This window comes from Lissotriton vulgaris, unplaced genomic scaffold (assembly GCF_964263255.1).
Source record: "Lissotriton vulgaris unplaced genomic scaffold, aLisVul1.2 SCAFFOLD_622, whole genome shotgun sequence".
Lineage (NCBI taxonomy): Eukaryota > Metazoa > Chordata > Amphibia > Caudata > Salamandridae > Lissotriton > Lissotriton vulgaris.
Genome location: NW_028246711.1, coordinates 742,425 through 756,016, shown reverse-complemented (window position 1 = coordinate 756,016; position 13,592 = coordinate 742,425). Strand labels below are relative to the sequence as shown.

The 13,592-nt window shown below is 47.7% G+C and overlaps 1 protein-coding gene across 1 annotated transcript in view; it reads left to right on the top strand.

Moving 5' to 3' along the window:
- LOC147665776 (protein KHNYN-like) overlaps window positions 1-13,592 on the top strand; it is a 377,656-nt gene that overhangs the window by 102,271 nt on the left and 261,793 nt on the right. Inside the window, exon 2 of the mRNA XM_086949493.1 lies at window positions 3,443-5,277. Coding sequence (XP_086805619.1) covers window positions 3,443-5,277 — 1,835 coding nt within the window. The remainder of the gene's footprint in view (window positions 1-3,442; window positions 5,278-13,592) is intronic.

Sequence of the window (13,592 nt, the reverse complement as noted above, 5' to 3'; positions counted from 1 at the left end):
CTGCACCGATCCTTGTCATTTTCAGATACTGTTATTGGTTACATTTTTGGGCGGCCTTCATTGCCCCCCAGCCGGCGTTCAGTTTGAACAACGGATCGGGTACAGGCCAGAACATGATACCAATATTAAGGCACAAGTATTAATAGAAATATTTCTACCCATCTAAAGTCCGCACAGGCGAGGTACTAACAAAAAACGGCACATGTGTGAGGGCAAAAAAGGACCACAGTCTGCCCCCGAGTCAAACCATGCATCAGTTGTGCAAGCAAGCAGTTCACAATACGGCTTTTCTTCTAAGCACCTCCTATTGCCACACAAAAAAAAGCATTTTCAATTAAATATGTCTCGCATTTGTGAGAGTTTGAGCTATTGGCATTGTAAATGACAAGGCTTTTTATTTATTTATTTTGAAAGCCTGCATTTGCGTGTAAATATGCACATTGTACTTCTAGTCCTTGCTTACGAAATGCACGGCTGGCAGTAAAACAGGTACAGTTACTGACAGCCTTGCTTCTCGTAAGCAACTACTACTATAAGTACAAAGTGTGTGTTTAAGCACTGATTGCAGGTTTTCAAAACACAATGAACAAAAGGCATCGTCATTTACAATGCCAAAAGCTCAAACTCTCACAAATGCGAGACCTATTGCATTGCAAATGCTTGTTTCTTACTGGATCCCATATACAAAACTGTAGCCCTCAATGTAAGCCCCCTGTCCTCCTTCTGGGTAATGGTTGGTCCATACAACCCCAGCCTACCCGGTCAAAGTTCTTGTTTAGTGTGTGCTAACTGAACCCAGTTACATTTCTTGGTTATAGACATTTTTTATCTAGGTAAGCATTGTAACTGTACTGAAGTATGACATTTGCTTGTTCTTGATTTGGACTTACTTATCTCCTTTTCCCACCCCCTCTTCCCTTATCCTGTCCCTCTGTAACTTGGTCCCTTCCCGCATCTTACAAAGCTGAAGGGTACTTACGTTGACACTGACTGCCTTAGCCTTTCTGCTTCAGGGACTGTGAATGGTGGTATTTGTGAAGCAGTAGCAAGCATTGGCATGTATTAAACCACTTTGCCTAAGACAACCTTTCACTGGCAGTAAGCACCAAGGTTGAGTTTAGATGTGGATGTATCGGGCCATGCTTAATCTTTACTCATCACTCTGGTGCTAGTAGTACCTGTTGTCTCAGTACCGTCCAGCTATCTCTCTACTTACACACATTTGGTACATCACCAGATTAAAACACCAGCATTAAACATGCCAGACTCTGACGTGTGTTGACGATGATTGTGAAAGTGAGTTTCATAAAGTCGTACTCCCGTCATACAATATCTTTCCATATTCACCAGGTTGCATTAGGCTTTATCACTTGAGACTTCATGCTACCACCTGGCAGTAACAGTGTTTCGCTTTAATAACCTTGTCGGTGCCACCCATAAAACGTTTTCTCCTCATCCGGGGCTCAGGACATGAAGCAAGTTCTAGGTAGGGGGGTAAAAATAATATCTCTATAAATACAGGATTTTAGAAGAGAATTTGTTTCTGGTTCAAGCAGTCTTTTGTTGAAGGATAAAATAACTGCATGACAGTTAAATAGGTATCTAAAGTTCATCGGAGACTTATGGCAGCCAGACTGCAGTCATAGCCTGCAGTGGGCTACGCTTGTGGTAGAAGTTTGAGTGTTACTTCTCTCTTCTTGGTAAGTTCTGGCACAGAGTACAGGTTTGTCTGGACAGAGAAGCATTGAAACAAAAGCTTCTCATGTCCGAAGTCCTAGCTGATACTGCTTATGAGGGGTTCATTGCTTGATATGTTAAGCAATAATTCCATGCCCTCAAGAGCAAGCAAATAATCCTAAGGCCCAGTAGATCTTCCTGTTATGCAAACATAGGAATTAAGGTGCAACAAATGCACTTCTTCATTAAATATCACTGGTAGCATACCCACCCTGCTTTACCTAATAGCTTGCTGGCAGCAATTGAGCTACCCCATATTTCCAGAAAAGAATCATAGTAATCATAGTAGTATTACCACTTTTCCCCAAATTCCACTATTATATCAAGTGAGCTACCCCTCTTCATCAAATAATCATGTTTTACTATGCACACTACCCCTTTTCACCAAGGACATCAGAGACACGGCAAACACTAATGTCATGGAGGTAACAAAGTAACAGGGCGATATGTAGGCCTAATTTTGCAACTGGGACACCTCAATATGATTACCCTGCCCTGCCATCCACGTCTGCTGTAGTGGAGTGCTTAGTCAAAGTGGAGCAGTTTAGGCTGAGGTCTCCAATTCTTTTTTTTTTTTTTTTTTTTGCGGAGGTTAAAGTGGCCGCGCAAATAAAGAAATATGTTTTCAGTCAGCATAACTTGTTTGACTAGACACCGTTTGAGATATTGACAGTCAAAAGCTATTTTACAACTCTTTCTCCTGTCTAAATCAAAAAAGAATGTTTATGAAGATTGTTTAGACTTCCTCCTTCTGCTTTTGTTTTCAGAAATGACCTAATGAGGAGTGTCCAACTTATGCCCAGAATGGCTGGTTTCATGCCATGATTTGAGGGTAGCCATATAAGATATATTAACATACAGGTGCATTAAATCTAAGTGGAACTCCTCTACATATCCATAACTCTGGCATGTATATGGTGCTCCTGGCTTGACGGAGACTTTTGGTCTGAAGAAATGGCTACTTGTAAATGGTTTGAGAGGTGTGCTTCTTTAGTCAGTATCTGAGAATGTGATAGCACAGTCTGCTATGCTTCTGTCCTGTGTCCGGGTAATAAGTATTGCCTTTATACCTTCCCATTCTGAATACGTAATCCCAGAATTTCCTGTAGCTTTACCAACGTCCTGCTCTTTGCTGTGTTATAGATGCTTCTGCATAAGACGTGTATTTCCTGAAATGTGCATGTTCAGCGAATTCTGAATTAAGTATGTTCGGTGCAAGCCTTCTAGTGTCCAAAGTGTGCACTAATCTGGTCCTATTAAAGTATTCGCTCTTCGTTTTCCCTCTCTCTCTCTGTCTCTCACTGTGTCTCTCTTTCCCTCTCGAAAATGAACCTCTGCTTTCCTAGAAGCATCAGATCCAATGAGGTACTTGCGAGTGGAATGTGTTGTCCCTGTAGCCGGGAGACACTGCTCTCATTGAACATGCAGGCTTAAGTACAAAATGTGTTCCTTTCCTAACTGGAGACTTTGGAAGGAGAGGGTTGAGAATTGGCTGGGCCTAGAGAGTGAGCTACAGATCAACAGCCAAGGTTTTCTTCTGTGTCCCCTGTAGCACGTTAGAGAGGAATTTTTAGAGCTGGGGGAGGGAAGAGGACTACTAGCGTTCCTCGCATTATTCGATAACTATAGATGGCACTCTCATGTTTCAGCCTTATCATAATGTCCAAAATATATTGCCATACTAACACTGCTATTTATGTTGCAGATTTACATCAAGGGCCTTTGCACTCCGGAGATTGACTATGTCCTGTCGTATCCAAAAGACTTGCATTGCATCTTCCTCGGGTCCGAAGGACTATTCCTAAATGGCCTGGTCTGGGCTACCTGCGCCAGCATCTCTGTGAATGCACACGGTTCGGTGAAGATCTTGGGCCTGGCTGAGTCTGTGGTAATGGCCCAGAGCCTCATCCAAGAGTTTGTGGATCGCTATCTGAAAAACCTCCCCCTACTCGAGGAGCATGAAGTGTGTGTCAAGCGAAGGTTTAAACAGCTAGTGGAGACCCACCATGATAAGCACAGTATGGACCTTCTGATTCTGCCTAGCGCTGTCAAGGAGGTTCTTCTGGATCTGGTGCAGGGTGTGTGTGCCCCAGCATGCAGGCTGGGCTCTGAAACACCTTTCAGTGGCAGGAGGGACAGCTGCAACCTCCCAGAAAACAGTACTCCGAAACAGCCTCAGTTGCAAGGCAACCAACTGTTCTTAGGCAGTAAAAGGAATAGCACGTCCCGTTCCCCTGATAGACTGGATAGCTTTCTTGGCAACCTTGATATGAAAAACCCAGCAAGGTCTGAGGACGCAGTTGACCAGCCACAACTAAGGCAGGTGTTGCGCAAGAGAGCTTCAAGACCTATTCCTGAATTCAAACCTAGCTCATTTGATGGTTTGGATCCACAGCTGAACACTCCTGAGGGCCATCACCTAAAAACAATTGCAGGAAAAGATGCAGAGAGTATACAGTCACATAGAGAATTGAATTGTTTGCAAGACAATTTTCCTGTGAGGCAAAGACCTAGTTCATTAGTAGGCCTTGGGGAGAGTATAGTATTGGGCGGTGACACGGCACAGCCCTTTAATTTATTGGAACATCCTTGGAGTCCTAGCAATGACAAAAAGAAAGAAAATGATTGTAAAATGGATCTGGGAAAGGAAGATCCAGACAGTGTCGTCCTGTCCTCTGGCACGGAGAAAGAGTTCAACATGATGGTCAACTTCTTCCAGACCATGGGTTATCCGGAGGAGAAAATCAGAAGAGTGTTGTCCACGGAAGGGTTCCAAGAACCGTCGCGAATCCTTGACCTCTTGCAGTCAGATCAAGAGTGTCATACACCCAGGGGTCCCAAGCGAGATCTTCGCAGTGATGTTGAAGAAGCAGAACACAACTCTCCTGTGGCCTCCCCTTCAACTACTGGAGATGAATACACCACTGAAGAGGAGTACATTCTGGAAGTGATCAAGTCAGCGGCCAAGAACTGTGGCTACTCCCCCAGTGAGATCACAGAAATCCAGGAGGGAGCCCCAATGGCAAATTTGTTGATAAAATTAAACCAGAGAAAGGAGGAGAAAAGTAGCTGTAAGTTAACCATGGTATCAGCTCCTTCTGCTCTACGTGAAGATGATGCAGATCTTCAGCGAGAGCTCTTCCCACCTTCTGATCGTGGCAGTCCACCACTGAGGAATAATCACCAGGCTCAGTGTGAGAGCAGTACTTATGGCTCACTAGAAGAAGAGCCCAACCTTAACGCCTCTGGCCTTTCAAAAGTCTGTATGAACCCGAACCAAGAAAGGTTGGAACTAGGGCCTTTTTATCCAAACACACCTTTGGAAGATATCGACCCTGGGGTTCTCACACTAGAAGCAATGGCTGCAGAAAATATTGTTGGGGTTCCACCATCTGGGGGAAAAGATGCTTTTTCTCTTGTAACTGGCACACAGCGATTCAAAGAAGTGATGGATAAACCATTCCAACTGAACCTGAAGAATGAGCCGGGAAAGGACCACCTGCGGCATATCATCATCGATGGTAGCAATGTCGCCATGATGTGAGTAGGAATGAAAAATTGTGAGTATGTGCAGAGATAACACTTCTAAGTGCAAAATTGCTGCACACGCATCCAGTCAGTCCTAGTGTTTGGCACCTCCTCCCAATTTAGTAGTGTAAGTCGCACACAGCTTTGCCAGTGCACCATTATCCCGTACGTTAGTAAACTATGCTATTCTTGTAATGAGACATCCCTAGATCTCTGTTAGTTTTCCTTTGTCTTGGTCCTCTCCAAAATGCTTTTCCAGTACTGTAACCCACATACAGCTCTTCCAATACACCACAGTCCTCATCTTCAGGTCACCTGTTTTACCAGTAATGATCCACACCCAGTTCTGCCAATTGATCACTATGCAGGTTTTCCTAAATAGACTGTGTCAAGAAAGTTTTGATTTTGCTATAGGCACAAAGGTGAATATTATAATTGTAGGTTCGAGGCATGTGGGCTGCTGAATTCATATCTGTGCATAGATCGCCGCCTAGTGTTTGGTCCGGATGATTGCACATTGTTGTCCTGGAAGAGTCTTCGAAGTATCACGAGATAGGTGGCTCCTCCCCTGGACTACAGTGCGCATGGGCATCGCCTCCATCCCCAGATTGTTTTTTTCCGCCATTGGGTTCGGATGTGTTTCGGTTCCCTCTGTCGGAATCGATAGTTGTTTAACTTTCTAATTTGAGACCAAAAGGTCTTTAGGCTTGGCGTCGGTATCGTTTTCGTTCGGGTTTGTCTTTTTTCTCAGCTCCGAACGCTTCCTGCCCCTCCGCGTGCTGTCGGCGCGGATGGGCCTACTCGACGCTCCAGACTACTGAACATGGAACGAACTCCGTTCAAGAGGTGCCCGGTGTGCACCTCCAAGTATTCACACCTCGACGTGCACCCTGTGTGCAAAAAATGTTTGTCACCGGACCATGATGAGGCCAGGTGTATGGCCTGCTCAAAGTTCCGGTGTAAGAAGACTCTCAAGCATCGTCGGGCCGCTCGACTCCAGGCCCAGTTGTCGGCACCCCCGGCGCCCCCGCCGGACAACATCTTCGAAGAATTTGTTGAAGACGACGATGTCTTTCAAGTTTCGGACTCTAGCCTTGCGTCGGAGGGAGATGACTACGACGCGGGAGACGAAGAGTTTGATGAAGCCGGCGACGAGGTAGGGGACGACGATGGGGCCATTGCCACCGTGGGGGATAGCTCAGAGGAAGAGCATCCTCAAACTGACTCAGGGGTCAACCCCCAACATACGGCCCAGGTCGAGGGATCACCTTCGGGCCTTACCCAAGACCTCGTTACTAGTCCAGCAGCCCCGCCTCCTGGCCCGGCCACGGACATTTCTGATGCGCCACTCCTGTTGAAGAAAACAAAAGTGAAGCCATCGGGATCCACACCAACGGTTTCGAAACCGAAAGTGAAAGCTCCACTGGTGGGACAGAAGGCTCTAGAGGCGTCAACGTCTACAAAATTCAAAATGGCCGACTTGAAGAGCCGCGCCAAGATGGCCGACCCGAGGGCCTCGGGGTCGACGCCGAAGGCAAAGGCAGCCGACGCGGTCGCGTCGGCGCCGAAGATGGTCGAGGTCGATGACCCGAAGAAAGCTTCAAAGAAGCGTCAAGGCGATTCCAAAGCTCTGGCTGCGCCGGCTCCGGCCGTCGGGGCCAAGGATGGCACTGTGTCGGCTCCGAAAAAAGTGCCTCTAGCCGACCCGATTCCCGACTCGGGGAAATCGCTCGAGCCGGTCAAGCCCTCTCCAGCCTTAACGAAGAAGGTCGTGGAGTCCCTGCAACGGATTCGGAAGGACGCTGTGGTTCCCGAACCGGAGGTCGTGGTGCCGAAGGCCGCATCGAAGCCGGCAAAGGCGCAAACGCCTATCCGCTTCACCCTGCCGCCAAAGTTGACGCCGAAGGCTTTCGCTCCGAAGCAGGGGGCGGACGTGCCCTCGAAGGGGGTGTCGTCGCCCAAAGCGTCATTGGTGGTGTCGAAGCCTCGGCTCCAGCCACTCGCGGAGGAAGAGCGTCGAGAGGTCATCATCAACGCCAATACTGGGAAACTGTCTCTCCTCAAGAGGAAAATCACCACGGAGCCGGTGTTGGAACATTTTCGGATTCCTCTCAAAAACAAGAAGGACTCTGCGGGTACTTCGGCCCCTATGGAGCCTTCGTCTCCCAAAGACTTAGAACGTTCTCCAACGCGTTCCAACGCGGGGGATGGTGACGATGAGGAGGGGGTCGAGTACAACTATCCGGCGTACTCGGATCCTGAGGAAGAACATGAACCTTGGTCGGCCGGAGGCGACCCAGAGGATCCGCAGTCGGGTCAGGAACCGCAGCTCTTTGCGGCAAAAACCTCACCGACGGAGGACTCTGCAGCCTTCAACGCTTTGATTGAGAGGGCTGCAGCTAATCATGATGTTGAGCTACATTCAGATCCTGTGGATGTGGATTTTTTGTTTGACACTTTCTCGGTGGCCGAAAAGTCAGTCAAGACATTGCCAATGCTCAAGGGATTGCTAAAGCACGCGCCGGAGGTCTTCAAGGAGCCCACTCGGGCACGTGTCATCAATCCTCGAATTGACAAAAAATATAAGGCAGCGCCCTCGGATCCAACATACATCAATGGACACTTGCCACTGGACTCTTTGGTTGTATCCAATGCACGCAAGAGGGCGAATTCACAGACCACTGGTGACGCTCCTCCCCCGGACAAAGAGTCGAAAATATTTGAGGCCTCAGGGAAACGGATTGCTGCGCAGGCAGCTAACATTTGGCGCATTTCAAACACGCAGGCCCTACTTGCACGCTACAATAGGGCTCATAACGACACCCTAGAAACACTGTTGCAGCACTTACCTGACCAGTACAAGGAGGCTGGGGAGATGTTAATTCAGGAGGGAAAGCTAATCGCTAACGCTTCCATCAAATGTGCGCTGGATGTGGCTGATACAGCCTCCAGGGCGATCAACACTAGTGTGTTGCTAAGAAGACATGCATGGCTTAGGATATCAGGCTTTAAACCAGATATACAGACAACCATACTGAACCAAACAGTTAATCCTGACCACCTGTTTGGCCCCGAGGTGGATGCGACACTTGAAAAAATGAAGAAAGACACAGACACTGCTAAGTCTATGGGAGCCCTCCAATCTCAGCAGTTTCGGGGTGGTTCCTTTCGCCGCTCCAATTCCAGAGGCACCTCAAGGGGTCAGGCATCGCAATCCACACAGTACTATAAGAGCAATACCCAAACCTCATACACCAACAAGGGTAGAGGTGGCTACAGAGGCAACAACGTCAAGGGCAGGGGACGTGGAAACAACAGCTCCAGGTCCACCACCGCCAACAAGCAGTGACGTCTTGTCACTGCCCCCCGACCACACAACACCGGTCGGGGGAGAGACTCCAGCAGTTCCTGCCCGCATGGAAATCCATCACCACGGACAGGTGGGTCAAATCTCTTATCCAGTACGGTTACTGTCTGGAACTTACTTCCACTCCACCAAACATACCTCCAAGAAACCGTCCTATGTCCTGCGAGCACTTGCACTTGTTGCAGCAGGAAGTTCAAGTCATGCTGCAAAAAGGGGCAATAGAGCTCGTCCCACTGCAAGAAAGGGGAACAGGGGTTTACTCCCTGTATTTTCTAATCCCAAAAAAGGACGGATCCCTCAGGCCCATCCTGGACCTCAGGCCCCTCAACTGGTATATTCTCTCGGAGCACTTCCATATGCTCACTGCTTCAACAGGGGGACTTCCTGGCTACGTTGGATCTAAAGGATGCATACTTTCATATCCCCCTGCATCCTTCCCACAGGAAGTATCTCAGATTCACGATTCAAGACCAGCACTACCAGTTCAGGGTTCTGCCGTTCGGGGTCACCACAGAGCCAAGAGTCTTTACAAAGTGCCTGGCGACTGTGGCGGCGCATCTACGACGCCAGAACGTCCACGTCTATCCTTATCTGGACGACTGGCTCATTCAGGCAAAAACAGAACAGCAGTGCGCCGACCACGTTTCCCGCACCATTCATCTCCTGCACGATCTGGGATTCTCTCTGAATTACCCGAAATCCAATCTCCAACCCGCCCATATACGGCAGTATCTGGGTGCGACAATAGACACTCTGGCAGCCACTGCGCAGCCAAATTCAGTGAGAATCGCCAGTATCCAAACGCTGATCCAACGATTCAGACCTCAGCACTCGCTTCCAGCGAAGGTGTTCATGCAGTTGATAGGCATGATGGCCTCCTGCATCTCCATAGTCCCGCACGCGAGACTACATATGCGTCCGCTTCAGGAGTGCCTAGCACGTCAGTGGACTCAGGCTCATGGGCAACTGACAGACCTAGTGTTGGTGAGCGGTCGGGCATACAACTCTCTGCATTGGTGGAATCCACAAAACCTTTGCAAGGGCCGACCGTTCCAGGAGCCTGTGCCACAGATTATCCTGACAACGGACGCTTCTCTCCAAGGATGGGGAGCGCATGTACTCCACTACACAGTGCAGGGACTATGGACACTACAGCAAAGGAAGATGCACATCAACGTTTTGGAACTGATGGCAATCTTCATGGCCTTGAAGGCATTCAAAGTACATCTGTGCAACAAGGTCGTGTTGATCCGGACGGACAACATGACGGCCATGTACTACATTCAAAAGCAGGGGGGCACACACTCTCCGCAGCTGTCTCATCTGGCTCAGAGCATGTGGAAGTGGGCCATTCAGAGGAACATCTTCCTCATGGCAGAGCATCTCCCGGGCAAAGACAACCAGATGGCGGACCTGCTCAGCAGGCACAGCCACCAAATGCACAAGTGGGAGATACATCCATCAGTACTCCAACCGTACTTCCGAAAGTGGGGTCATCCAGAGATAGACCTGTTCGCCACAAAGGAGAACGCAAAATGCCAAAGCTTCGCCGCCAGGTTCCCACACCCGCAATCACAGGGCAATGCGATGTGGATGAACTGGTCAGGCAGATTTGCGTACGCTTTTCCCCCAGCGCCTCTGATACCGCTGGTGGCACGCAAACTCAGGCAGCACTCGATGACTCTCATCCTGGTTGCTCCAACGTGGGCTCGCCAACCATGGTACACCACGTTTCTGGAACTCTCCGTGGTACCGCATCAAAGGCTTCATCTCACTCCCAGCCTTCTGACGCAGAGCCATGGCGACATTCAGCACCCAGATCCGCAACAGCTCAACCTGGCGATCTGGCTCCTGAAGTCCTAGAGTTTGGCTACCTCAATCTTCCCCCCGATTGCATGGACATCATTCGGGAGGCAAGGAAGCCCACTACTAGAGCTTGTTATGTGGCTAAATGGAAGCGGTTTGTCATTTACTGTGTAAACCACAATATTGACCCGCTAGATGCTTCCATTCAGAACATCATTTGTTACCTGTTCCACCTGTACCAATGTAATTTGGCGTATTCTTCCATACGCATTCACTTGTCTGCAATGGCAGCATACCTCCAGAATAGGCAACACCTATCACTTTTTAAGGTCCCTGCTATTAAGGCTTTTCTGGAAGGACTCAAAAGGGTCATTCCACCACGGACACCACCAGCTCCGGAATGGAACCTCAATGTGGTTCTTACTAGGCTGATGGGTCCTCCCTTTGAGCCACTGCACTCTTGTGAGCTTCAGTTTCTGACTTGGAAGGTCGCTTTCTTAGTAGCAATTACATCGCTACGGAGGGTTAGCGAATTGCAGGCGCTCACCATCCAAGAACCTTTCTTCCAAGTACACGCTAACAGGGTGGTGCTCCGCACTAACCCCAGATTCTTACCCAAGGTTGTATCTCAATTCCATATGAACCAGACAATTGAGTTGCCAGTGTTTTTTCAAAACCCAGAGTCGCTGGCGGAGCGGATGCTCCACACCCTTGACGTTAAAAGAGCCTTAATGTACTACGTTGACAGGACCAAAGATTTTCGTAAGACCAAGCAACTTTTCGTTGCATTTGCCTCACACCACAAGGGAAACGCTATCTCCAAAGCTGGGATCGCTAGGTGGATTGTAAAATGCATTCAGATCTGTTACGCTAAGGCTAAGCGCACACTCACAATTCCACCAAGAGCCCACTCCACCAGAAAGTTGGGGGCCTCTATGGCTTTCTTAGGTAATATTCCCTTAGAAGATATTTGTAGAGCAGCCACATGGTCTACCACACATACTTTCACTAAACATTACTGTGTAGACGTGCACTCCAAACAGCAGGCAGCTGTTGGTCAGGCTGTTCTCAAGACACTTTTTCAGACTGCTGCAGCTGGCACGGGCGGCCGCCAATAATGGGAGGACTGCTATGTATTCTATGCACAGATATGAATTCAGCAGCCCACATGCCTCGAACTGCAAATGCTACTTACAAGTATGCATCTGTTCTTGGCATGTAGGGCTGCTGACATTCATATCGCCCACCCTCCTCCCCGGCGCCTGTAGCAGCTGCAGTCTTCATACATATATATATATATATATCTGCTCGTAGCATAGGCATCACTCACATACTTCACTCCATCTCTGCCAATGGCTAAAAACAATCTGGGGATGGAGGCGATGCCCATGCGCACTGTAGTCCAGGGGAGGAGCCACCTATCTCGTGATACTTCGAAGACTCTTCCAGGACAACAATGTGCAATCATCCGGACCCAACACTAGGTGGCGATCTATGCACAGATATGAATGTCAGCAGCCCTACATGCCAAGAACAGATGCATACTGGTAAGTAGCATTTGCATTTTGGTTTAATATAATGAGCACGCAGAAGTTAAACATGAACAACAAAGGAATCCTACCCAGATCCCCAAGAGGGGAGTGTAGCCGATAACAGAAACTGTAACAATGACCAATCAATGCTTGCATTTTGATGAGTATAAATGTTTATATGTGACCAGTAAGGATCGAGAACAAGGTGACCAGAAAACATACTGCTTCCCTGCCTTTTGAAAACTCTTCTGACTTAGGTCTACTGAATGTTGAAAGAGAGTCAGTTAGAACCTTCTTTAAGGCAGTAAAAACAGGGAGGGAGCCATACAATGTACATCATCCCCCCAAAAATATTATTTTGCTTGCTCAAAGCCAGAGGAATGATACAATAGGTTTGATGTGATTGACTCGCCGCGACTCGGTCCCCATTTTCTCATCAGTAAAAAAAAAGATATTAGTTGTTAGGGCAGGGACCCCCCTGACACTCATGGGGGTGGGTAGTAGGAGGGGACGACCCAGAGTCAGACCAAACTGCTCACAATTTAGGGGTTTGAAGGTGCGGCAAACCTGCAATGTCTTCTCCTTTTTTTTCATGTATATTTTTTGGAGTACCACGGTACTCCCACGCCACCGGGGTACAATGTTCCAACTCATGGTACAGTGCAAATGTCCCCGCAGTACAGTTGTGGCAGACGAGAGAAAAAGCTCCATTGGGCACTTTGAAGGCCCTATTTCCTAAAAATGATGGTGCCACAGGAACCCCTCAGTACCTGTCGTGCAGATATACTTAGCTTTTTATCTCCTTCAGGCCTAACCGGAGCACCTCCTTAAAATGATAATTTCTCGTTATCGGCTGTACAGGTTTGCATCAAATTGCAAAAAGCACCCTTTCTCAGTAAATGTATAACTTCCTGCCAAAATTGGGGTAATTACGTTCAGCTGTTTTTTCTGTATCAGAGAGCAGATTTCCCAACTGGAAACGTTTTGGGGCAACCCCTCTTTATGTTGGCCTCCGCTTGAGGGATCATCACAAAACTTTACATAAAGGAGTCGAGGTAGATGAACTTTTCTTTTGTGAAGATTTCTGAAACAGCACCCTAGTTATTAGTAAAACAAAAAAACGCATATCTACAGTAACACTAACGACTGCCACTGTGTAATATAAGAGTGTATGTGTGAGTGTGTGTGTGTATATGTTTATATATATATATATATATAACCTTCAACCACACTTCTCTTCCTCTGTGAATCAGCCGCACCTCTTCACCATATCCCACAAAGTTGCACAACACCATCAAGCTGCTCAATATTATTTTGTTTTCATTTGCAAACAGCCGGCATAGGCAGCCAACGTGTTTCGGATTGCTCCTTCAACTGGGCAATCCAATTTCCCACAACCAACGTGAATATAAAGGTAGTCCTTCATGTTTCGCACTTCCTCTTAAAATATCAACTAGACTGGGATAAATATGCAATTGGGACTCAGTATGACAGCCATGATGGTTACCGATCGTATATAGGTACACTGCAATGTTCAGTTTATGTTGCATAACTGCATAAATATTTCATAATATAGTGCAAGATTTCATGTAACTCATAAAAAAGGGGACAAGATAGTTTTA